This window comes from Leucoraja erinacea, chromosome 3 (assembly GCF_028641065.1).
Source record: "Leucoraja erinacea ecotype New England chromosome 3, Leri_hhj_1, whole genome shotgun sequence".
In the NCBI taxonomy this organism is placed as follows: Eukaryota; Metazoa; Chordata; class Chondrichthyes; order Rajiformes; family Rajidae; genus Leucoraja; species Leucoraja erinaceus.
The window spans coordinates 94,186,112-94,213,094 of record NC_073379.1 but is presented as its reverse complement, the minus strand read 5'-3'; the positions used below and the strand labels follow the sequence as shown (position 1 = coordinate 94,213,094).

The window sequence follows — 26,983 nt, the reverse complement described above, 5'->3', positions numbered from 1 at the left end:
CTCTTTGGAAAGGGGAAGAGTGTCCATCCTAGCATTGATTATGAAACAGAGGAGAACTACCCCCCCACTCCTAAATTGCAATATTTGCGTTGACTTTGTAGCACAATTTGGAAGTGCCGAGAGCATTGCAAATTTTAAAATATACCTTACAATTTGCTCAGGTTACAGGATGTCAGCACCGCAGAAGTGTCCAGAGGACGTCTACAGTTTAATGCTGAAATGTTGGGAATACAAAGCAGAAAACAGACCAAATTTCAGTGATATACACAAAGAACTCCTGGGTATCAAGAAGGCAATGTAGTGGCATGGAGTAAATGCTGACTGTAGAAAATTCAGTATTCAAGAAGTGAAGCAAAAAGATCAGGAAATAACAATTTTCCTCCCACATATTGTAATTAAAATTATGTAAACATTTTATATTGCACCAGCATATCATTTATTTACAGTTTATAATCATTTATTTCATGTTATTCTGGCCTGTAAATAATGGTAAAGTACATTATGGAGAAATACATTTCCAGTCCATTAAAAAAGAGATAATTGCAAAATATTTTCACAATATCTCCTTGTAAAATGTAAGTAAAGCATGGGAGACTTTGGTGCATTCATGTGGGTTGTTGTTGAAATGCAACGTTGAGATTTTCTGTGGAACTAAGTACAAGCTGGTCTATGTTTAATTGGTATTGTAGAATTTACAACATTCTAACAGGAAAAATATTCCTGGATCAGGATATTTAGACCCATGTTGCTATAAAAAGCACAAAAATAACTCGATTGCATATCTAAATCAGAGACCCCCAGTAAAAGGGCTTTGCAGTAATCTCATGTTGTGATCGATTATCATTGCATATAATTTGTGGTGTTCCAGATGATACAAATATTAAGAAAACCCTTCCATGATGTACCTCAGCATCCTGAAATTCTGAACTGTGCAAGGTCCCTATGGCTTCTAAACAAATGTTAAAATTGTTTTTTCATTTATTTCAGTCTTGATATCTTTGATCTTACCGCTTACAAGGGTACCTTGCACTAAACTTAAAAGATTTGAAAATTTCTAAACAAAACTAGGCGTTTTGCCAATCTTTAATAGTGACAATATTGTTTTGCTATCTATGTATCACTGCTGAATGTTAACCCTTTGAGTATTAACTGCTTTTCCTGTTTTCTCAGAATATGAATTAACGATTGCTAATAATGAATTATTCAAAAGAATTACCGGTATAGAAAGCTTGCTTTGAGCAATGCAATGTTTCCTAATTTGGAACTGTTCTAAAATAATCCAAATTAAAACTGCAGTTGTTGACTTTGATAATCATTCGAGGTTGGAAATGATGCAGTGGGTAAAGAGTTGAATGTCTGTGGCCCTTTGTTGCGGATTAAAACAAAACACCACTTGGCAACAATGTTTTAGCGATAAGATATAACATTTAATTATTTAAATTGTACTTCCCACATTGTTGCAGATGGGGACGCATGTTTCGGCTGCTTTACACAGATTTCCAAAACCATTATTTGTTGTTTAGGCAGCACTAACTTGCGTATGGCTTGAGATGAGCAAGTCAGCTGGAGATTTTTGCATAGAAAAGATCACATCCTGTCCCACCAAAGCTTTATTTCAATATGAATCTTTGCAGCTGTTGTATAGGCATCACCTCTCACCATGGTTAGGTGATAAGGAAGCTGTTATGTTTCAAACCGTAACCCATTTACCACACATTCATTGCCTGATACAGTTCTTTAAGGGTAATTTCAAATGCAGTTTTCAAAATTTATCTCTTCTTTGCTGTGACCATATTGAAAACTGGTGGAAAATTTCAGAACTCCTTCCACACAGTTGTAAAGGAAATATTTCAGAAAATATTACTGAAATAAAGATTAATTTGTGTAACAATGATAACTTAGCTCCTCTGATGGGCCCTGTATGCTTCACTAATAGTGTGTTGTTTTTGCATGATTATTTTGCAAAAAATATTTTGTCCTTTGTGCTTGGACATGAGAACAGGATAGTTCCCTTTATCGCTTCTGAAAAATCTCACTCACTGAACTATAAAACTGAATGCTCTACTGTTCAACCACATACAGAACGCTTTGAAAAGCTGGACAGTAAATCATGGGACCATTTGTGATTCTTCCAAATTTGCCAGTTTAAAATTTCTGTTGTTCTATTTTCCAAACATGTTTACAAGTATGAATTGATGTTTCTTTCAGTTTGAATTATGTCTTTCGGCAATATTGGTCTTTGGAGAATTTTGGAATTTGTGAAAAATAATGTGATTTACAATTGTTTTAAAACTAAACCTGTCTTGTAAACATCAGTACGATATATAGGAATTTTATGGTTTCAGATTCTGTGGAATTACTGAATAGAATCTAAATAAGCTGTACTAAGTATATTTTGAGTACTTTGTGCAGCATTTATTGAATTTTTGTAACATTGTTATTTAACAGCTACTGATATTATTTGAAGTTTATTAACTAATCCAATATAAGGGCTTTTGTTTTAAAAAGAGTGAAGTTTACATTTATACCCCAAGACTTCCACTTGGTAAATATTTACTTGCCTTCATTGCACTGTTTCCAAGGCAAACTTAGCTTTGCACATGAAAAATTAATGTCGTAGAGTGTTACAGTGTTGAAACAGGCCCTTTGGCCCAACTCACCCACACCGACCAACAATGTCCCAGCTTCACTAGTCCCACTTGCCTGCACTTGATCCATATACCTCCAAACCTGTCCTATCCATGTACCTGTCTGTTTCTTAAACGATGGGATAGTCCCAGCCTCAACTACCTCCTCTGGCAGCATGTTCCATACACCCACCACCCTTTGTGTGGAAAAAGTTACCCTTCGGATTCCTATTAAATCTTTCCCCCTTCACCTTGAATCTATGTCCTCTGGTCCTCGATTCTCCTACTCTGGGCAAGAGACTGTGCATCAACCCGATCTATTCCTCTCGTGATTTTGTATACCTCTATAAGATCACCCCTCATCCTCCTGCGCTCCATGGAATAGAGACCCAGCCTACTCAACCTCTCTCTATAACTCACATCCTCTAGTCCAGGCTACATTCTCGTAAATCTTTTCTGAACCCTTTCAGGCTTGACAATATCTTTCCCATAACATGGTGCCCAGAACTGAACACAATATTCTAAATGTGGTCTCACCAACGTCTTATACAACTGCAACATGACTTCCCAACTTCTATACTCAATACTCTGACTGATGAAGGCCAAAGTGCCAAAAGCCTTTTTGACCACCTTATCTACCTGCGACTCAACCTTCAAGGAACCATGTACGTGTACACCTATATCCCAATGCTCTACAACACTACCCAGAGGCCTACCATTTACTGTGCAGGTCCTGCCTTTGTTTGACGTCCCAAAAAGCAACAACACATTTCTCTGTATTAAATTCTGCCCACCTGGCTAATTGATCCAGATCCTGCTGCAATCTTTCACAACCATCTTCACTGTCTGCAAAACCGCTCACTTTTGTATCAGCAAACTTGTTAATCTTGCCCTGTATGTTCTCATCCAAATCATTGATGTAGATGACAAACAGTAACGGGCCCAGCACCGAACCCTGAGGCACACCACTAGTCACAGGCCTCCGGTCCTAGAAGCAACCTTCCACCATCACCCTCTGCTTCCTTCCATGGAGCCAATTTGCTATCCATTCAGCTATCTCTCCTTGGATCCCATGCAATCTAACCTTCCAGGGCAGCCTACCATGTGGAACCTTGTCAAACAGCTTACTGAAATCCATGTAAACAACATCTACAGCTCTGCCCTCATCGACCTTTTTGCTCATGTCTTCAAAAAAATTAATCAGATTTGTGAGACACGACCTCCCACGTACAAAACCATGCTGACTATCCCTAATCAGCCCTTGCCCATCCAAATACCTGTATAACCTATCCCTCAGAATACTGTTTGGTAACTTTCCAGCTATAGATGTTGAGCTTATTGGCCCTATAGTTCCCAACATTTTCCCTGCAGCTTTTCTTGAAAAGAGGTACAACATTTGCCACTCTCCAGTCTTCCACCACCTCTCCTGCATTTAAGGACGACTTGTAAATTTCAACCAGGGCTCCCGCAATTTCCTCTCTATTTTCCCGCAATATCCTCGGATATATCTGATCAGGCCCTGGGGATTTGTCTACCATCAAACACGACAGTACCTTCAGTACTTCTTCGACTGTAACCCTGACTGGCCTCAAGACACTTCCAGTGACAGCTCCAATCTCCTCCGTCCTACTGTCTTTCCCCTCGGTAAATTCAGAGGAGAAATACTCATTTAGGACCTTGCCCATCTCCTGTGACTCCACACAGGTGACCACTTTGTTTCCTGAGGGGTCCCACTCTCTCTCTAGTTACCCTTTTCCCCCTTATGTATTTATAAAATATTTTGGGATTGTCCTTAATGCTACCCTCCAGAGCTATCTCCTGGCTCCTTTTTGCACTTCAAATTTCCTTTTTTAGTTTATTCCTTAGTTCCCGAAACTCCTCCAGGGATGCACTTGATTCCAGCTGCGTATACCTGTCCCATGCATCCTTCTTGTTTTTGATGAACGTCTTCAGCCAAGCTTCCTTACGTTTGCCTGCCTTGCCCTTTACTCTAACGGGAACGTACACATCCTGAGCTTTCGTCAGCACCCTTTTAAAAACATCACACTTGGCCGATGTTCCTTTCCCCTCAAATAACCTGCTCCTGTCAACTTGAACAAGACCTTCTCTCACACCCTCAAAGTTGGCCTTTCCCCCAGATGAGCATTTTAAACGTGGACCCTGTCCCGTCCCTATCTATAACTTATCTTAAAACGAATTGAACTGTGGTCACTGACCCCAAAAGGCTCCTCCACACACACTTCATTAACTTGCCCTTCCCAATTTCCCAATACTAGATCCAGCGTTGCCCTCTCACATGTGGGGGGCCTCCACATACTGCTCAAGAAAACTCTCCTGAACACTTTTGAGGAATTGCACCCCATCTGAACCCTTCACGCTATGATTTTCCCAGTCTATATTGGGAAAGTTAAAATCCCCTACTACAACAACCTTTTTAGCCTGCAGCTGTCTGCAATCTCCCGGCACATTTGTTCTTCTAATTCCCATTGATTCGGGGGTCTGTAGTACACCCCCAACAAGATGATCATTCCTTTCTTGTTCCTCACCTTCACCCATTTAGCCTCACTAGACTTGCTTGGCAAATTCCCCAGTAAAGGGGTCAGTGCAGGAAAAAAAGTGTTTACAGAATTGTCAGTATTTTTAAACAGTTGATCTTGGTGCTCAGTGGAGTTTTGTTTTCCTCAAAAATCGCACTACTGTTATCAATTTTGTAATCACAGTAAAGTCAGTAATCCCATACATTGGGGCTTCGATTTTATGGACAATGTTGTTTGTGCTGTGCCCACAAAGTCCTAAAATATGCATTAACTTCAAGAGAAAATGTCATATAATCACATTAAACATCAATAGCATTTTCTAGACATGAATGAAAATTATTAAAACAGTACATACCTAAATTAATTGCAGTTAAATTTCCATTTAGAGGAAAATAAGTGCATAATGAAATCATTGGTGTGTTTTGAAATTAAGGTGGCTTTTTCACTGCCACAAAAAGCTATTTTTCACCCTCTACGAGATTAAAACCCTCTGAAATTGGGCCTCTTTAGGAGACTTGCAGTAGCAACTGTCCTTTGAAAGGAACTCATAATAGAGATACAAACTGAAGTTGTTCAGAAACTGTTCAGTCTGTGAAGTAGTAAGATTTTAACATTCAATTGGTAAATGCAAACAATAGAAAAACATTAGGGAGGTGGTATGCATCGTGCAGTCCTCTTATCATAATATTTTGATGCCCAGACCTCTGAATATTTTAGTCACTTGTCCAATTTGTATAAGAATGAATAAACTGGCTTTGCAGCATTGGGTCAAAGATTGAATTCAAATTTGGATGAATGGGAGTTAACTATTCTTTTATTGCTATACCTATGGATTTTGATCGTTTGAACCTTCATTCTAGTTTTCACAAGCCCATAATAATAAAAACAACTGGGATGCTCAGCATCCATTGAGGAAAATATTTACCCAACCATTAACTCTGTTACTATCTACAAAACTATTGCATTACCTGCTGAGTAGTTCCTGCATTTCTGTTTTTCTTTCAAATTTCCAGCTATCCTTTTTTTAAAGTTTGAAATGCCCCATCAATTTTTACCTTCTTTATTGCACTCCTTCTAAGAAAACTATGATGCACACGCCCCAATGCTATAATGTTATTGTGACTATATACAAATGCAGAATGTTTGGTTACTTTTAAAGTCAGTGTTTTAAGGTAAAGATCTAACTTGCCTCATGTCCCATTGTTGTGAGCTTTCACACTGGTTATAGCCCAGTGGCTATAACCCTTCACTTTTCTGTGTGCCATATATATTTCCTTTATACTAACCAAATTATATTTTCTGCCATTTAATATAATTGTTGCCAAGAATAATGACAAACAGCAAATCATCTTGTGCTTTTCAAAAGCTCCAATGCAATTTCATTTGGTGCCATAATAAAGACCAGAATTATATATATTTTTTAAAAATGCACCTTTTCTTTTTCTAACATTAAGGTTCTATCTTTGCAAAGAAAGTAAAGCAGACTTTCAACACTGGAACTATGTAATTCATCAAAATATTTTAAACTTTCTGTCAATGTTGCTTTGAAATGAGTCTTATTTTTGAGGATGTATAATATTTCTACCCCAGAACAATTAAATGAATTTTTTGATTTGTCCATTGGGGAGTCACATTCGAAATACCAAACAGAAACATGTCTTTTATACCTTTTTTAAACACAGTCCTATGACGTAACATTTATTTATTTTGTATTTTTGTTTTTACAGTGAATTTACAGGGATTTTGAAATGACATGTTATATTCTCTGAATTCTATGCTATTGTGAATTGCAAACTTGTTCCTGAACTGTTTCTGTGTCATTTTAGACCAAATACCACTAATAAGTCTGTTGATATTTATGTAATCCCTTAATAAACAGAATGGAGACTCTGTATTGATCGTGGGATGTTTAAAAAAACAATATTGGAAAATTGCAAAGGACATTATTAGTCCCGACTCTTGTACATTACTATTTATTTCACACCAGTTCTTCAACTGATCCATTTTGCCAGTCATTACTGATGTAATGGAATGGAAAAGATATTTCTTGGTATGCAATTTAGAATTCAGATTGACATGGGTAAGGGAGAAGTCCATGTTTATTTACAATTTAATTGTAATAGTCTCTTTGACTTTAAAACATTCTGAACACAACACTGGCTTCAGCCAACAGAAAATATGACAATTTGCATATTAAATGCCATCAATGGAAAGCTAGACTTAAATGAGGAAATGGGCCAGCCCAATAACGGCTATTTTCCAGAGCTAATCCATCATGCGTTGGACTTAGTATTGCCTGGGTACGTCCAGGACCATTGGGCTTATCTTTATTTAGAAGTGATACTAATAAAGAGCAAGATCATGTGAGAACTGCTGCGCCCCTCACCTCACCTTCCTTGTTTGAATCGGGGGGGTTACTGATTTCCTCTGACAACATTTTGAACGGAGAAGGGATTAAAAGCAGAATGGTCAGGTTTGCAATATTGATTACAAGTTGAGCACAGATCACATTCTTAAAGGGAAACTAAATCTTTTGGATTGAACAGAACCAAAATAATGTTTATAAATTCACTGCTGGGAGGTTGGAGTTTATAGAACATCAAACGCTACAGCACAGGATAGGATCTCTTGACTAACAATGTCAGCGTCGAACATGATGCCAAGTTAAACTAATCACATCTGCTTGTGCATGTTCTATAGCCTTCCATTTCCTGAATACCCATTTACCTATTCAAAAGCCTCTTAAATGCCACTATCAAAACTGCTGCCACCACCATTCCTGGCAGCAGGTTCCACTCACACACGTCACTTCAAAGAGATCAATGATACGCAGACAAAAATTCTGGAGAAACTCAGCGGGTGAGGCAGGATCTATGGAGCGAAGGAAATAGGCAACATTTCGGGCCGATACCCTTTACAGACCGATGTGAGGGTGGGAAGAAGAAAGGAAGAGGTGGAGCCAGTGGGCTGAGGGAGAGCTGAGAAGGGGAGGAGGAAGCAGGGACTACCTGAAATTAGGGAAGTCAATGTTCATACCGCTGGGGTGTAAACTGCCCAAGCAAAATATGGGGCGCTGCTCCTACAATTTACGGTGGGACTCACTCTGGCCATGGAGGAGGCCCAGGCCAGAAAGGTCGGATTCGGAATGAGGGGGAGTTGAAGTGCTGAGCCACCGGGAGATCAGGTTGGTTATTGCGAACCGAGCGGAGGTGTTCGGCGAAGTGATAGCCAAGCCTATGCTTGGTCTCACCGATGTAGATCAGCTGACATCTAAAGCAGCGGATGCAATAGATGAGGTTGGAGGAGATGCAGGTGAACCTCTGCCTCACCTGGAAAGACTGCTTGGGTCCTTGAATGGAGTCAAGGGGGGAGGAAAAGCGACAAGTGTGGCATTTCTTGCGCTTGCAAGGGAAAGTGCCAGGTGGTTCGGGTGGGAAGGGACAAATTGACCAGGGAGTTACGGAGGGAGTGGTCTCTGTGGAAAGCTGACAGGTGAGGAGATGGGAAGATGTGGCGAGTTGTGGGGTCACGTTGGAGGTGGTGAAAATGACGGGGGATTATTTGTTGTACATGACGGAAGGTGAGGACAAGGGGGACTTTGCCCTTGTCACGAGTGGGGGGGGATGGAGAGTGAGAGTAGAGTCACGGGGTATAGAAGAGACCCTGGTGAGAGCCTCATCTATGGTAGAAGAGGGAAACCCCTGTTCCCTGAAGAATGAGGACATCTCCGATGCCCTGGTGTGGAACACCTCATCCTGGGTGCAGATGCGGCGTAGACGGAGGAATTGGGAGTAGGGGATGGAGTCCTTACAGGAAGCAGGGTGGGAAGAAGTGTAGTCCAGATAGCCAAGGGAGTCAGTGGGTTTATAGTGGATGTCGATCAGGAGTCTTTCACAAGTGACGGAGATAGTGAGGTCAAGAAATGGTACGGAAATGTCGGAAATGGGTCCAGGTGTATTTGAGTGCCGGTGATGCAGGCATCTTGTTCTCTTTGAAACAAAGTTTCATTCAAAGACAACATTGATATTTGTGAGTAGTGAGAGCAAAGATCGATTCAAAAACAACTATTTTAAAGGGAAATGATTGTGGTTTCAAGACGGATAAAGATCAACCTACAGAATAGAAGAGCAATTCTCAATTCTAGGTCCATATGAGGTGATAATGTTTTAGTCAGATACGGAGAACTCGATACTGCGGAGAGGAGTACTCCAGGAGAGTAGAAGGTGTGTTTAGTTTAGAGATACGGTGTGGCAACAGGCCCTTCAGCCCACGCCAACCAGCGATCCTGCACAGTAAATATACCCTACGCACTAGTGACGATTTACAGCTTTACCCAAGCTAACTACAAAGAGTGGGAGGAAACCGGGGTAAAACCCACGGAGGTCACGGAGAATGTACAGACAGCACCCGCAGTCAGGATCAAACCCGTGTCTCTGGGACTAAAGCAACAACTCTGCCAATGAGCCACCGTGGAGCCCTGTTCAAGCTAAAAAGGTAATTAGAAAGCAATATGAAATATTGTAGATCCAAGTTGGTCCCGATATTTTTATTAACAAAGTGGAAATAGATAAAGATGCGGATCAAAAAGAAAACATACATGTGGCAGCAGGTCTTTTGATTGCAGTTTTCAAATGAATAATTTGCATGTTTTTTCATGGGAGGCAACAATATGGATCGCTAATTTTGTACCATTGTCATAAAAGGAGAAAGAAGGAATAATTGATTACAGGCCAATTAGCCTGATCTTGATTAGGATTAACTGTAAATGTTATTATTTTCCTTTTGAGGCAATAAGGTGGTCCAGAAGAATAGCTCATTTAATGTAATCCAAAAGGATAATACGATAATCTAAGAATAATACAATATTCATGAATTATTTATGGTACAAAAGGAGGTCATTGATTACGCTGTCTTGCAGAGCAGCGGGGCCTATCACTACCTGGAATAGTTCCCTACCAAACCTATTCTTTAATCTGGGACAATCGCCTCGCCTGACTTTCTCTGAAAGAGTGATGGAGAGATAAGCCTTCCATCACAATGTTGGAGGCCATTCGGTCCATGTGTTTCAAGTATGGCTGCAGAAACGGCCGTTTGACCCAATCAAATCATAAATGGCTGTATCTATCTTGTAATACGATAACTAAGAATAATGCAATATTCCCATTTATGGTACCATTGATTATGCTGTCTTGCAGAGCATATCCCCATATCCCTTGACTATTCTCTCTGTAGGTGTAATCTAGAATCTATCATCATGGCCTGATTAAAATATCCATATCCCTTGACGCCTGTAGTAATCTAGAATCTATCACTGCCTTTAAAATATCCATTAACGACCTCCACATCCTTCTGTGGCAAAGAATTCCACAGATTCACCATCCCCTGAGTAAAGAAATTCTTCCTCGTCTCCTTCCCTAAGAAATGTCCTTTAATTCTGAGTATGACCTCTGGTCCAAGAAACTTCCACTAGTGGAAACTCTATCGAAGCCTTTCACTATTCAGTAAGTTTCAATGAGGTGTCCCCTCATCCTTCTAAACTCCAGCGAGTTTCGGCCCAGTGCCGTCAAACGCTGAACATATGTTAACTCTCTGGGATTATTCTTGTATGTCTACTCTGGACCCTCTCCAGAGCCAAAACATCCTCAGATATGGTATCCAAAATTGCTCACAATACTCCAAATGCGGCTTGACCAGCACCTTATAGAACCTCAGCATTACCATATAACCATATAATAATTACAGCACGGAAACAGGCCATCTCGACCCTTCTAGTCCGTGCCGAACACATAATCTCCCCTAGTCCCATATACCTGCGCTCAGACCATAACCCTCCATTCCCTTCCCATCCATATAACTATCCAATTTATTTTTAAATGATAAAAACGAACCTGCCTCCACCACCTTCACTGGAAGTTCATTCCACACAGCTACCACTCTCCGAGTAAAGAAGTTCCCCCTCATGTTACCCCTAAACTTCTGTCCCTTAATTCTCAAATCATGTCCCCTTGTTTGAATCTTCCCTACTCTCAGTGGGAAAAGCTTATCCACATCAACTCTGTCTATCCCTCTCATCATTTTAAAGACCTCTATCAAGTCCCCCCTTAACCTTCTGCGCTCCAAAGAATAAAGACCTAACTTGTTCAACCTTTCTCTGTAACTTAGTTGCTGAAACCCAGGCAACATTCTAGTAAATCTCCTCCGTACTCTCTATTTTGTTGACATCCTTCCTATAATTAGGAGACGTTGTAATTGTACACCATACTCCAGAATTGGCCTCACCAATGCCTTGTACAATTTTAACATTACATCCCAACTTCTATACTCAATGCTCTGATTTATAAAGGACAGCACACCAAAAGCTTTCTTTACCACCCTGTCTACAAGAGATTCCACCTTCAGGGAACTGTGCACAGTTATTCCTAGATCCCTCTGTTCAACTGCATTCCTCAATTCACTACCATTTACCATGCACGTCCTATTTTGATTTGTCCTGCCAAGTTGTAGCACCTCACACTTATCAGCATTAAACTCCATCTGCCATCTTTCAGCCCACTCTTCCAAATGGCCTAAATCTCTCTGTAGACATTCGGCCCTAAAGTCGTAAAATCTACTTCATTATCCACAACACCACCTATCATAGTATCATCTGCATACTTACTAATCCAATTTACCACACCATCATCCAGATCATTGATGTACATGACAAACAACAGTGGACCCAACACAGATCCCTGTGACACCCCACTAGTCACCAGCCTCCAACCTGACAAACAACCATCCACCATTACTCTGGCATCTCCCATTCAGCCACTGATGTATCCATCTTGCTACTCCACCATTAATACCCAACAATTTAACCTTCTTACGTCGCTGTTTTTGTATTCTATTCTACTTGAAATAAATGCTAATATTGCATTTGCCTTACTACCTTCCTTACTACCGATTTGTTTTGCAAATGCCCTTTTTGGGAGTCCTGCACCAGCACTCCCAAGTCCCTTTGCACTTCCGATTTCTGGATTCTCTCCCCCTTTAGACGTCTATTCCTGCTACTAAAATGCATGATTCCACACTTTTCTACACTGTATTCCATCTGCCACATATCTGCCCACTCTCTCAATCTGTCCGTCCTTCTGCAAAGTCCGTGCTTTCTCTACACTATCTGCCCCTCCACCAATTTTCGGATCATCTGTAAACTTGGCCACAAAGCCTCCAACACCCTCATCCAAATCATTAATGTACAACATGAATAATGGCTCAGCACCGTCCCCTGTGGAATTCTACTAATCAATGGCAGCCAACCAGAAAAAGCCCCCTTTGTTAGACAATAGACAATAGGTACAGGAGTAGGCCATTTGGCCGTTCAAGCCAGGAACGCCATTCAATGTAATCATGGCTGATCACTCCCAATCAGTACCCCGTTCCTGCCTTCTCACCATATCCCTTGACACTGCTATCTTTAAGACCCCTATCTAGCTCTCTCTTGAAAGCATCCAGAGAACTTGCCTCCACTGCCCTCTGAGGCAGAGAATTCCACAGACTCACCACTCTCTGTGAGAAAAAGTGTTTCCTCGTCTCCGTTCTAAATAGCTTACTCCTGATTTTTAAAATGTGGCCCCTGGTTCTGGACTCCCCCAACATCGGGAACATGTTTCCTGCCTCTAGCGTGTCCAAGCCCTTAACAATCTTATATATTTCAATGAGATCCCCGCTCATCCTTCTAAACTCCAGAGTGTACAAGCCCAGCCGCTCCATTCTCTCAGCATATGACAGTTCCGCCATCCCGGGAAGTAACCTTGTAAACCTACGCTGCACTCCCTCAATAGCAAGAATGTCCTTCCTCAAATTAGGGGACCAAAACTGCACACAATACTCCAGGTGTGGTCTCACTAGGGTTCTGTACAACTGCAGAAGGACCTCTTTGTTCCTATATTCGATTCCTCTTGTTATAAAGGCCAACATGCCATTCGCTTTCTTCACTGCCAACTGTACCTGCATGCTTACTTTCATAGACTGATGTACAAGGACCCCCAGATCCCGTTGTACTTCCCCTTTTCCCAACTTGACGCCATTTAGATAATAATCTGCCTTCCTGTTTTTTGTTTTTGTTGCCACTCTGCCTTCTGCCATCCAGTCAACCTGCTATCCATGCTAGTATCTGCCCTTTGATACCATGGGCTCCCATCTTCCTTAGCAGACTCATGTATGGCACCTTATCAAAGGCTTTCTACTAAACTAGGTAAACAACAAACATCCACTGACTCTCCATTGTCTGTCCTGCTATTTACTTCTTCAAAGAATTCCACCAGATTCCTCCCCTTCACAAAACCATGCTGACTTTGGCCTATTTTATCATGAACTTCCAAGTACTCCGTAACCTCATCCTTTATAATGTAGTCTAAAATGGTACCAGCCACTGAATTTGGACTGAACCGGCCTATAGTTTCCACTATTCTGCTTTGCTTTCCTATCCGTTCCTCCTAATTCTCCTGCATCCCTCTACCCATAATTGGGACATTTAAGATAGCCAAATAATCTATCAACAACTCTTTGGCAGCACACAGAGAAAACTGATACGATCACCGCGAATGTACAAACGACACAACAGTCAGCATGTAGGGTCAGGATTGAACAGCAGTCCCTGGAGCCACATAGATCAGCCCCCCACAGAAGGCCATCAACATTCCCCGTGGCCCAACCATTCCCATGTTCACTGAACAGCCAATACATTTCTTAACTTTAAAATTTAAGGGTATTTAATAAAAACAGTAATATTCTCCCTTGCATCCAGCAAACCCACAGAAGTAAAATAAAACACTGGTTTATAATTGGAGCAAACAAACTGAAAACATGCTTCCTCGTGCCATTCAGTTTGAGCTTTTATGTCAAACAAGAAATTAGCAAATATTTGTCTATCACACAATCAATAGTTATATAATTCACAGTACAAAGTCAAAGTTTTCATTCATTCATTCATTCATTCACACTGATGCCAACATATATTTATTTTCTGTGCCATAGCATGGAGAGTTCAATTGTGGAAATAATGTCTAAAAATACAAATAACATGCAATAAAAGCAAAAGAAGGATCTTGTACTTTTAACGTGAACCCATTCTCTTTCTGTGGATGCTTCCTGACCTGAAATGTTTCCAGCATTTTCAGATTTCCAGCATCAACAGGTTTTTGACTAACACATACCACACATATCAAAGCCTAGTCTCTAGAATCAAGGAAATTGTCCAGGGAGTGTCGGCTCCCATTGACTTCAAGTACAGATTAAGACAATCAATTAGGTCATCCAGGCAAGTGGGCTAGTTTGTGGGCAGACACTGATTTGAAATGGGAACATAGTAGGAGTGCAAAGAGAAAAGGCCAAGTGTATGGAGGAACGGAGCCAAGTCTACGGGCCAGTTGTGGTTGGGAATGAGGCTAAGTATACAAGTACAGCATTGTGAGAGGAGGGTGAACATGCAAACATTTCTAGTCCCTATAGATACCAATGACTAGCACTCATATCCATGTTCTCCAGAGATGCTGCCTGACCCACTAAGTTACTCCAAAACTTTAAAGTCTTAAGAAGGGTCTCGACGCAAAAATTGACCTATTCCTTCGCTCCGTAGATGCTGCCGCACCTGCTGAGTTTCTCCAGCATTTCTGTCCACCTTTGATTTTTCCAGCATCTGCAGTTCTTTCTTACACATATACTCCAGAACTTTGTGTCTTCTTGTGTAAATCCCCCACATATTTATCTTAATAAAATGTTACAGTTCACACTTGTCCAAATTAAATACCATCTGTTATTCCATGACCCACTTTTCCAGTTGATCCAATTCCTGTTGGAATATTTGATAACCTTCTTTGCTCTGCACTATACAACCAAATTTGCTATCATCTACAAACTTACTAATCATGCCACTACATTCTCAGCCAAATGATTAATAGTCTTTTTTTTGTTTTGATAATATAATCTAGTTTATGGTTCCCCACACCAACGTGCTTGAAATCACATTATTAAATAAATAAAAGGGAAGCAAATTAAGAAAGATTGGTGGAAACGTTTTTTATGCCATTGGTCTCTGCATTGTTAAGGAAGCCATCTGGAAAGGTGTGTGCAATCTATTATATTCAAAGTACAGAATCTTTGAAGGTGGGAATTCAGGAGGTGTCACATCTATACATATGCAAAGTTGCTATGTAAAGAGAAATGGTTTCAGGGAGTGGATTGGGTTTTGCAGTGGAAAACAGCTGCTATTGAATGCGAGGGAACAGGAAAATATTGTGATTTTACAAGGGAAGTCTGAGGGCATTAGTGCAGGAATGGATCAGACATCATGGAGGGTACTCCCAACCTGACACAAATCCTTGGGGGGGGGGGGGGAACTCATTAGAAGAACTTGTATTGTTAGAATGATTATGTTGGAAATATTAAAAATAACTGGGAGAATGAAAAGAGAGCAAGATTAGATTAATATTATCAGTTAGCTATGGGAAACATTCGGTTAATAGAAGGTCCCTCAGTTACGTCAGGGCTCTGTTCCTGAGAACTGTCCATAAATTGATGTTTCCACACATCAGAAACAATCAATTTCAATGAGGGTCGATTAACTTAAAGGACGGCCAATGTTGTTCCTATGTTTATAAAGGAAGGGATTAAGCTAATTCACTTTGGAGGAATATTAATGGAGGTGCTGTATAAACAAGCCTTAATTTCAAACAGCATAGATTTATCAAGGACAGTTACCATGTATTTGTGATGGAAAGATCATATTTGATTAATTTAATTGATTTTTTCAATATAGTACAAGGCCAGTGAGTGCAATATCTGATGTAATCTTGTATAGATTTTAGCAACAGCCTAAAAGCTAATCAAAAAAATGAAAGCCCATTATATTCAAGTGAAATTGGATCTAAAATTGACTCAATGCAAAAAAGCAAAGGATAATGGTTGTTGAGTGTTAATGACCGGAGGGAGAGCTGTTCCAGTGAGTTTCACAGGATTCGGATCTGTAACATTCGGTTAATCTGATGTGCCTGGCGCTTGAGTGGTGTCAGACTGGCAGCTTTTCTGCGGTGGTTATTATTATTAATTGACCAACATTGGTTGATCTTGTTATCAAAGATGTTGCATGCTGTAGGATAATATATTTTGCAATGAATGAAATGAAAGGGATTACGCTGAACCTAATGCTGAATGTATTTCCATGTAGGCAGACAGTAGATGATTGGACTTTTAAAATAATTGGTCCCCTGATTGACGTGTTAATGATCTGAACTAGGCAGCATGATCATATATAGCATAAATAATCTCAAATCCTTTTGCAAAAACATTGCATAGCATCCTCCTCACAGCTAACACTGCCCCCCAGCTTAGTGTCATCCGCAAACTTGGAGATATTGCCTTCAATTCCATCATCCAGATCATTAATATATATTGTAAATAGCTGGGGTCCCAGTACTGATGCCTTGGGGTTACCCAATAGTCTGTTGAAGAGGACATTTTCACTTTTTGTCTCATTTCTATTTCTCTGGCAGCATTTTCAAACATTTAGACTCAAGATCATAATGGATTTTCATGGATTTACAAATGGACTTCAGGGCAGATCGCCAAATCAGCATGCACGCTGAGCTGAATTAGATCCTAGCTTAGAATGCACCGAAAATTATGGTTTCTTGGTATTCTGTTACATACAAATATGCCACATAACCAAAGGGAATATTACAAATAAAAATATTGTAATGTTTAAATTGACATTAACTTTCAGAGCAATTAATTAAATAAATAATCTGACCTGATTTAATAGTGGATGATCACCATCAGCTGGAAATTTGAGAACATTTGAAATGTTCTTGTGCTCAGAGTAATAGGAGCCTCAATGAGATGAAGAAAGGATCCATAGAAACTGGTTCTATTCAACAAATATCTTTCTATCTATGAGTATAAGGATAAATACAGTCATAAGGTTGGGCAGAATAATGGCCATGACAACTTAGAAGAAGGGACTGTAATCTGACAGCTGTAGTGAATCATTGTGGATCAGAGAACAGCACTTGTAACATAATTAAGAGTGTCCTGCAATGGTGTGACCTAATGCCCCTGTCCCACTTAGGAAACCTGAACGGAAACCTCTGGAGACTTTGCGCCCCACCCAAGGTTTCCGTGCAAAATCTCGAGAGGTTTCCGTTCATGTTTCCTAAGTGGGACAGGGGCCTAACTCTCTGGTAGCAGAATGAGTAACATCTCAAACTGCCTTGAAAGGAGGTTAGAAAGTACCTTATTGTTATGGTCTATTTTAGCACATAGGAATGAGGTTATCTTGAGCTTCCCACTCCTGAAGACACAAAAAATTAAAATTTAAGACACAAAGTGCTGGAGTAACTCGGTGGGTCAGGCTGCATCTCTGGCAGCATCTGCAGTTCCTTGTTCCAGTATCTAAGAATTATAATCTACTGGTTATTACCCAAACCATGTGGAGAAGAGTACAGGGTTAATGTGAGTGACGAGGTAAACAGGCAGCTGAATTAGTGTGAATTAGAGTTCCATTTCAGAGCCAGTGCTAGAACAGGAACTGTATCATTGATAGAGAGAAGCTAAAGCAAGCTATCACTAAGACCCCTTGTGGAATGTTTAAATTGTATCGTCAGCATTACCTTTAATTAGTAAAGGGAAAATGAGGACCCTGAATAATGGATTGAATGATTGTCTACCATTAAAAGTGTTGTCATCAACCGATTCTTCCCTGACCAGATCTGGAGAGCTAAGCTGACTCACTGCCCCAGCGAACATATAATCAGCGTCCTGGCTTGGTTCGGTAACTTGAGCGTCCAGGAGCGGAAAAGGCCGCAAAAAGTTGTTAACACTGCCCTGACCTCCTTACCATCGCTGGATATTTTTAAGGCAGAGATAGATTTTTGATTAGTAGAATGGGGTTAGGAGGGTGAGATGTATCAGCTATGATTGAATGGCGGAAAATACTTGATGGACCGAATGGCCTAATTCTACTCCTACCACTTTTAACCTTACTGTCGTGCTGAATTGACCTGATAATAAAAATGGGTGGTCTAAAAACGACTGTGGGTTAATTTAAAAATTAATTAAAATTATCAAAACAGCCAGACCAATGAAAGAAATTGTCTGGATAGCCAGTAGAGCAGGGAGTTGGGAGAGGGCTATTCTGGCACACATTTCGAACGACATGTTGTCCTTGGATTGTTAGCTACACTGATTTACCAGATTGGCTGAAGAATCTCGGTAGTTGGCAGCACTAACCAAATTCCCAATTTTAAGATATGCAATTGGGAAATACTTTTATACCTTAGAATTCTTCCAAAAGTAACAATTAATGGTAGGCCATTTGCCAATTTAAAACCTAAGATTAGAAAACATGTTAACCAAAGTAGTAAAGGATCTGCGAAAAATGTCACAGATTAACTGTATCATCATTGAATGGGGGTGGGAGATTGCAACCTTCACGTGGTCCGCCCTGTTTCGACGAATGCAATCAACCCGGCGTGCACAACCAAATAAGATCAAATAGACCAAGTTGTCCTACAACTTTAGGCTGTGCACGCCATACACAAGAAGATGATCATTGAATGGAGGACAGGTTGAAGGGGCTAAATGATCTCGAAAATGTGATACATTTGCAATTACGAAACTGCAGATTTCACCCATTGTGATTTTCAGATGTTTGCACCCTGATTTCCATCACCTCCCAGCTTGTCGTCTTTAATGAAAGACATCTATCTGAATGGTACATGAAATCAAGTTTTTTCATAATCAAAAACAATCAAGACATTCTTTGGTTTATAAAAAGGATGAGCCCATACCTTCAGGAAGACAGGCACTTAAATCCTGATTGAATGACATTTCTCAAAATTCTATGCAATGTGTTGAGATCATGAAACGGGCTGTGAATTGAAGAAGCTGCGAGAAAAGGTTTATTTTCTTTCATGAATAAGGCAGGGCTGCCAACTCTCACGTGTTGAGCGTGAGACTCACACATTTCATGAAATTCTCACGCTCTCACGCTGATCACAAATTTCTCACGCTCAATTTAAAACAAATAAATAAATAAAGTCACGTACAATTCAATTCGCCCAAGGCTTCCAGATCTTCTCCACACTCACCAATGAGAAGTTTTCTGTCAGCGGGTTTCCCCTAAAGAACGAGCAATTTGTCTTAGACTCTTAAGCACACTATTTAAAATGGCAAACTGCAGCACATTTGGCATTCATGGAAATAAAACCTGCAGTGTTTTAGAGGCGAGTAAAAACCATGAGGGGAATATACAAGGTGAATGCATAGTCTTTTTCCTGGGATATGTGATTCAAGAACTAGAGGGCATTGGTTTGAAGCAGTGGTGTCAATCTACCAGCCCGCGGAATGATTTGGGGGGAAAAAACGTTTAGTTTCTCCCATGCAGATGATGTAAGATAGATGCCATTTTGTGTCAGGGCCTTTCATTATATCCCTCTAAATGATCCAGATCCAAAACGTCACCCATCCTTTTTCTTCAGAGATGCTGCCTGACTCGCTCACTTACTCCAGCATGTTGTGTTTATTTTTGACACAATCTACATGATTTCTTGAAAAAGATTTTGCCCTCTCGACTGTCCACTAGACACATATTTTGAAAAATTCTCCTGGTGCTGAGAAGCTCAGAACACTGTCCCTCCTCAAGGGGCAGAGAAAAGGTTATTCGTTATTGCTGATTGTCCGCTAAAACCGAGTAAGGGTTTATTTCCCCTATTGACATAACTGCTAGATCAGAATCGTGGAGCCCAATCTCCAATCGTCTGTGGAATTCTCTGGCTCAGAGGGCGGCGGAGGCCGGTTCTTTGGATACTTTCAAGAGAGAGCTAGATAGGGCTCTTAAACATAGCAGAGTCAGGGGATATGGGGAGAAGGCAGGAACGGGGTACTGATTGGGGATGATCAGCCTTGATCACATTGAATGGCAGTGCTGGCTCGAAGGGCCAAATGGCCTACTCCTGCACCTATTGTCTATTGCCCAAGAGCCCAGCGAAACCTTCCTCACCACACGGTGAGCAGCACCTTGTCCAATGCAGCAGAGGAACAGCAATAACCTCTGCCTCGGCTGTTCATTCCACACCACATGCAAAAACTGAGAGCATAACAGCAGGTCTGGGGCATTGGGGAACCCTGGTTTGCTCTGAGTGAGTTCCCCATAACCAACTGCCTGCCCAGAATTCAGGGTGAAAGGACATTTACCTTTAACACTAACTAATGTTTCTCCTTCCAAATATACTAACCTGGTGAGTAGAAAGAGTTTTTTTTTTTTAAAAACAGCTAAAATTGTATTTTTGTGACGGCAAGCTAACATTTATGTCGATTGGATCGATGAATCCGCAATAACAGAAATCAGTCATGAAAAGGTCCTTAATAATGAATGCTTATTGTATATACATGTAAAGCACGTATAATACTGTATATACATGTAAAGCATCTTCTTATGAGCAGTGCAAGTTGTTATTAGTTAATGCGATAAATAGGTTATGAATTTAAGACTGGTATTCCAAAGAGTAAATGTCAATATCGCTGAAAATTTATAGGTCAAATATTTATAAATCAAGAAATTACTCAACTAAAAGTAAAAAAGCCTCTTAACTAAACTTCCAAAGTCATGCACAGACTATTTTTACAAATATTTCCAGTATTTAAATTCAAATGGGAACAAATACCATAAAGACAAAATGGTTCCCAATGACATTCTTCTCACTGTGTGCCTTTGTAGTGTAAACTAGGATATGTTATTCAATATAAAGTCAAATGTGTTTCTGAACTGTGTACTAAAATTAATGAGTGAAGGAATCCTATTGGAAACAAATAGGAACACATTGGGATTATTTGGTGGCTCTTTAGGTAATGAAATGGGAATATGCCCTCTGAAAATATAATTTAACATCCTAGCATTCAGATGAGTTGAGATTCATGCTGGTTCAGCACCAGGCTCATCAATGCCAATTCCTGCATTTTTTTTAACACAAGAATGCCCTGCTCCCATTAACACGCAAAGGCTCCAGATCCCATGCTCCCATCACAGACTGGGGCCTGGATTTCCAGCCTCTCTTTAAACTCACCGCTGCCCTGTTTCCTGCTCAACCTCTAAACACACCAGAGCTCTGGTCCCAATGTTCGCTTGAAATTCACCAAGATCCCATTCCCCTGCTCTGCTGAAACGCACCAGGCTCTGTTCACAACACTCTCTTTAAATTCACCAGGACATTGTTTCCTGCACCCCTTTTACCAATGTAACCCCACTTTTTTAAGAAAGAAGGGAGAGAATAAACAGGGAATTATAGGCCAGTTAAGCCCGTCCCACTTGGGCGACTTCCACCGCGACCTCTGGCGAGTTTGCCTACGACCCATAGTCACGGCGAGGTTGCCATGAGGTTGTAGGAGATCTTCGTCACTCTCCTTCATGGTCGAGAGTGGTCTCTGCGTAGTCGAGGCTTCAGCGGTCGCAGAGTATTTTTCAAGATGTTAACAATTGACCGCGACTAAAAATAGGTCGCGTGGGAAAAATCGATATTTTTTTAGTCGTAGGTAGCGGACGTAGTGGGTCGTGATGCTAATTGTAGGTAGTCGAAGGTGGTCGAAGTTAATAGCTTCGGGGTGAAAAAAAGGTCAGTAGAAAAAAAGGTAATTTAAACAGCAGAACGTCACCTCTTTCACTCCAAGGCATGTTCATTCATAGCTGGAGAGTTTTTTGGAGAGGAGACGTGTTTTAGAAATGGCACCCAAAAGGCAGCAGCGCAAGGGAGGGCACAACCCCCAAAAAAACCTGCCATGCAAGTGTTGCCCACCCAGGAGGAGTAGTAGCAGGAGGTGATGCCACAGGAGGTGATAGTGCAGGAGGAGGTAGCCCTGCATGAGAGACCCCTGGAGGAGGAGACCAGGGAGATAGTATATGTCCCCACCACCACCCCATCCTTCACTGCCTCATTTGAAGGCAGCAAAGCAGCCCTTTCTCCTGTGTCTGACAGCATCAGAGGCAGATGCCCCATTGGTGGTGAGGGAGGGCTGGAGGAAGGTTATGCCCTACACCTTCACCCGGCAGCAGGAGGAGGACCTTGAGGAATGGTTCCAGCAGAATGCCATCCTGTACGATAAGAAAAATGAGGAGTGCAGGGACAGGGACTGGAATGGCATGCTTGCCATCCACTGCCCCACATGTGTGCTTAAAGTTCCATCTTTTGTCAAAACCCAGCGCCACTCTCTTCCAGTCATCAGATGTACTGGGACAGTCCATCACATCATCTCCATTCACCCATTGAGACCTCTTCTTGTGCTTCTTCTTCACCCTTGCTCTTCCCCTTCTGCCTTTCTTAAATGGCTGCTGAAGCAAAAGGGCTACTGCAAACAGCAGTAGTTGTATTTTTACCAAACTAGTTCCCTCCTTGCTTGCATGGTTCAGAATGGTTTGCCAACGATGAGCCAGCCTATAGGGAGGAGGTCCAGCTCCTAGCAGCATGGTGCGCTGACAACAACCTGGCCCTTAACACCAAGACGACCAAGGAGCTCATCATGGACTACAGAAAGACTAAAGGTGGCACGCACACCCCCATCCATATCAACGGGACGGAGGTGGAACGCGTTTCCAGCTTCAGGTTTCTGGGCGCCAACATCTCCGATGACCTCTCTTGGACCCACAATACCTCAACTCTGGTCAAGAAGCTCACCAGCGTCTCTTCTTCCTGAGGAAACTAAAGAAGGTCCATCTGTCTCCCCAGATCCTGGTGAACTTCTACCGCTGTACCATCGAGAGCATCCTTACCAACTGTATCACAGTATGGTATGGCAACTGCTCTGCCTCCGATCAGAAAGCACTGCAGAGGGTGGTGAAAATTGCCCAACGCATCACCGGTTCCGCACTCCCCTCCATTGAATCTGTCCAAAGCAAGCGATGTCTGCGAAGGGCACGCAGCATCGTCAAGGACTGCTCTCACCCCAACCACAGACTGTTTACCCTCCTCCCATCTGGGAGGCACTACAGGTCTCTCTGTTCCCGGACCAGCAGGTTCAGGAACAGCTTCTTCCCCGCGGCTGTTACCCTACTTAACTCTGCACCTTGGTGATTGCCAGCCACCACCATCTTACCCCCCCCCCCAGTCTAGCTTCACCAAAATCCCAAGTGTGTTGGATTAATTGAGTTCAAGTTCATAAAGTTGTTTAGCATGGAAACAGGCTCTTCAACCCACATCTATGCTGATCATCATGCCTAACTATATTAATTCCACTTGCCTGCATTAATTCCATATCCATACGCCTTCTTCATTCAGGTACCTGTCTAGAAGCTTGTTAAATGTTGTTACTGTTCCTGCCTCTGCCACATCCTCTGCAAGTGTATTGCAGACACCAACTAATCTTAGAAAAATGTACCAGATCACCTGTAAATCTCCTCCTTCTCATCTTAAACCTACAGCTTCTAGTTTGACATGCTTTAACACAGGAAATATGTTTATTTACTCCATTTATTCCTCCTACAATTTTATAAATTGCTAAGATCAAGCCTCAGCCTCCTTCACTCCAGAAAAATATCCCAGCTTTCCCTTATAGCTAAAGCTTAATCTCGTTTGCTTCCTTGTAATGAACAGAACCACATAGAATACTCCATCTGTGGCCTAATCAACAAATTAAACAACAGTCCCAACTACCTACATTCAAATTCTCAACTAATTAAGGCAAACATTCCATTCCTTCTGCTGCCTGTGCCACCACTTTTGAGGAACTATGTATTTGTACCCTGAAGTCTCTCTGTTGAACAACAGTCCTTAGATCCTATCATTCACCATTTATGTCCTTTCCCAGTTTAACCTCCCAGAGTGCATCACTTTACACTTGTCTGAGTTAAGTTCCATCTGCCATTCCTTTGTCAACTTTCCTGCTGTAATCCTCTTCACTGTCTGTTATGTAACCGATTTTGGTGTCACCTGAATTGTCATCCAAATCAATAATAAGCAGTTATGACAGTTTTGGACTGCTATACAAGTGCAAATGATTCACAGACATCACGTGCGAGAGAAAACCTGCTCTCCTTACCCAATTCAGAACTCACTGAGCTACATGAAGGTGCTCTTAGGTGTTTAATTCAAAGCAACGCAAAAATAAATGTTGTTCTTTCGTTTCAACACCCAAATCCCAACAATATGACAAAAAAACATTGAAAGCGTTTTCCTATAAATCAAAAACTCAGTGTTTTGAATGACACTGTTATTTTAATATAAAGCATTTTCATTGGACTGTAACTCTTCTGACATGAAGAAATGACACATATTGCCCAAAATATCGACACAATTTCCACTATCATACAAATCTTCCTGGCACTAGCTGCGTTTTTAGTAAACACAGTAACAGTAATATAATTAGATTCATGTTAAGAACTGATAAACCGTTTTCAAAGCATTTTAACCTATTTATAACAGAAAACATTCTCAAAAAGCTAAAACGTACACCAAAAATTTGTTTGTGATTTTTAAATACTTGATTTTCCATAAGAAAGCTTTATAACTACTTTATTGTTATTTTGTGGATAATTAAATTCTAACATTGTACGGCGCAACTTTGGATAAAACAATGAAAAGTTAATAAATTAATTATTTTATTTCTAAGTTATCAAGAGGACTTTCCTGCATGCAACTCTGATCAGAAATGTAACTATAATTAAACTATGCTATATTCAAGCTGGGTATCAAACGTTATTATTGTAGTCGTCTTGCATGCAACATGTGGAAGGGAATTATTTCAAAAGACTCTTAATATAAAATTCTATCAAATATTAAATGTTGCAAATAACCGTCCAAAAATTCATTATGTTCTAATTTTAAATGATGTGATTATTTCTTTCCTGAATTTCAAATTTGCAATAACATTCAATTTGAAGACTATGGCAGTGCTTACAGTTATAATGATGCACTTTATTGAAGGAAACAAAACTCAATGTTGTTGTGATATCAGATGACATCATCATTTATAATCACTGTGCCAGTCACATTGTAAGAAAATAAACAACTTTATCCCATGGAACCAAGACAACTTCCTTATGCTCCATCACCCAATGTAAAGTCAGTGCATTAAACAACACAAAAAACTTTAGAATTAAATTTAAAACAAAACCTTCATACATTTGTGCCCAAAAGCTCTCTGCAAATGATTATTAGCATCACAATTCATGATTTTTTTTAAAATAAAATGCTTATTTAGAATTTCATTTAAACAAAGAAACAAAGCAATCACATCATAAATCTACCCCATCAAATATTTACAAAAGGTCTACTTTTCTGTCACAAAAGTACAACCATTAATTGAAGTTTTTACATATAATTATAATGCAGAATTAAACACCTCACCAGTAGTATGACAGTTTTGTCAGCCTTTAACAAAATAAGCCTACAAACAAAATCACAAAGATATGTTTCATACTTTCTGCTCCTATTAAAATAGTGCAGTTTCCTTTACATTCACTGGGAAGAATCTGGCTTCATCGGATTGTTGGACTATCACGCGAAGGAGGGGTTCCTGGTTCTGACAAAAATGTAGTAGCAGCAGCAGTAGCAGATTCCGGAAGTGTTGATGTGAGATTGTGACGACAAACAGGGCATGTCCCAGACTGAAAAAAGGAATGACAGTAAAGCCAATGCAATTCCATATACTCTACTCCTCTATCTACGCAGTTTCTTGCAAGGATTATTGATTAAGGAACATTTAATTAAGTAGTAAAAAAAAAGGCAAGTCTTTCGAAATGTAAAATTCTGTCATTTGAAGAGCAGTGGGGTTAAGAATTCAGAAATTTCTGCAGCAGATATTAATATGCATGTACTGTAAACTTAAACAATCTAGCAAACTGAATGGAGAAAAACACTTTATCAATGATGATTTGTTTTGCTGGCAAGCAAGCAAATTTCATTTTTGGGCTTTGAACACAAATCCACAGATTTTCAAAACTAAGATATTTTCCATCAATGAGATTATTAAAAATGTTTGTGGGTTTTCCCAAAAGTGTTGGGATGTATACGATTGTAGGCAAAGGTAGAAAAATAGGTCAAATTTTCTTGAAAGGTAAAATAAATCAAAAGTAGCAATTCCAGACAACTTATGAACTATAATTATAATGAACCAGAATGATCTATATTATAAATATTCAACGTGATATCTGCACCAAAAATGATTTTTTTTAAATTCATTATTATTTTGAAGATTTTAAAATCATTATCCATAAAACAGTCTGTCCCATGATTATACTAGAAGGTTCCTTCTCAAATAAACATTCAGACAATTCTCCCTTGTTAGGGTCATGTACCCCTTCGTTCATGCATGTTTGAACTTTGATGTCAGTCTCACTATACCACTAATTACCCTATTTTCTTGTGAAAATAAAACTACTTTATTAGCTTTTTGGTACATCAACAGAAAATGCTGGAACATCAACAGGGTAGACAGTACCAATTTCAGGTCTTCAGCATTCTTAACATTTGTTAATGTTCAATTCATTCCCCTCCATAGATACCCCCTGAGGCACAATCATGCACAAATGAAAAGTCAAGATTTAAAAAAAAGCATGTTAATGAAACGTATAAATGTTGGGAAGTCATGTTGCAGTTGTATAAAACATTGGTTGGGCCACATTTGGAATAAGGTGCACATTTCTGGTTGTGCTATTGGAGAACAGACATGGATGCTTTGGAGAGGATGCAAGAGGTTCATCTGGACGTTGACTGGATTAGAGAGCAGATTTAAGGTGAGAGTGGGAAAATCTAAAGAAGATTTGCAAGACAAGTTTTTGTTCACACTGAGAGCAGT

At 40.3% G+C, this 26,983-nt stretch overlaps 2 protein-coding genes across 12 annotated transcripts in view; one reads left to right on the top strand and one right to left on the bottom strand.

Moving 5' to 3' along the window:
- Positions 1-7,058, top strand: part of fer (fer (fps/fes related) tyrosine kinase) — a 129,624-nt gene extending 122,566 nt beyond the window's left edge. The window contains exon 19 of the mRNA XM_055633230.1: positions 162-7,058. Within this exon, the coding sequence (XP_055489205.1) occupies positions 162-301 (140 nt within the window). The 3' untranslated portion in view covers positions 302-7,058. The remainder of the gene's footprint in view (positions 1-161) is intronic.
- Positions 7,059-24,391: 17,333 nt separating this feature from the next.
- pja2 (praja ring finger ubiquitin ligase 2) overlaps positions 24,392-26,983 on the bottom strand; it is a 59,265-nt gene continuing 56,673 nt past the window's right edge. For all 11 annotated transcript variants that reach the window (XM_055633221.1, XM_055633219.1, XM_055633218.1 and 8 more), the window contains one exon: positions 24,392-25,793. In XM_055633221.1, coding sequence (XP_055489196.1) covers positions 25,665-25,793 — 129 coding nt within the window. In that variant the 3' untranslated portion in view covers positions 24,392-25,664. The remainder of the gene's footprint in view (positions 25,794-26,983) is intronic.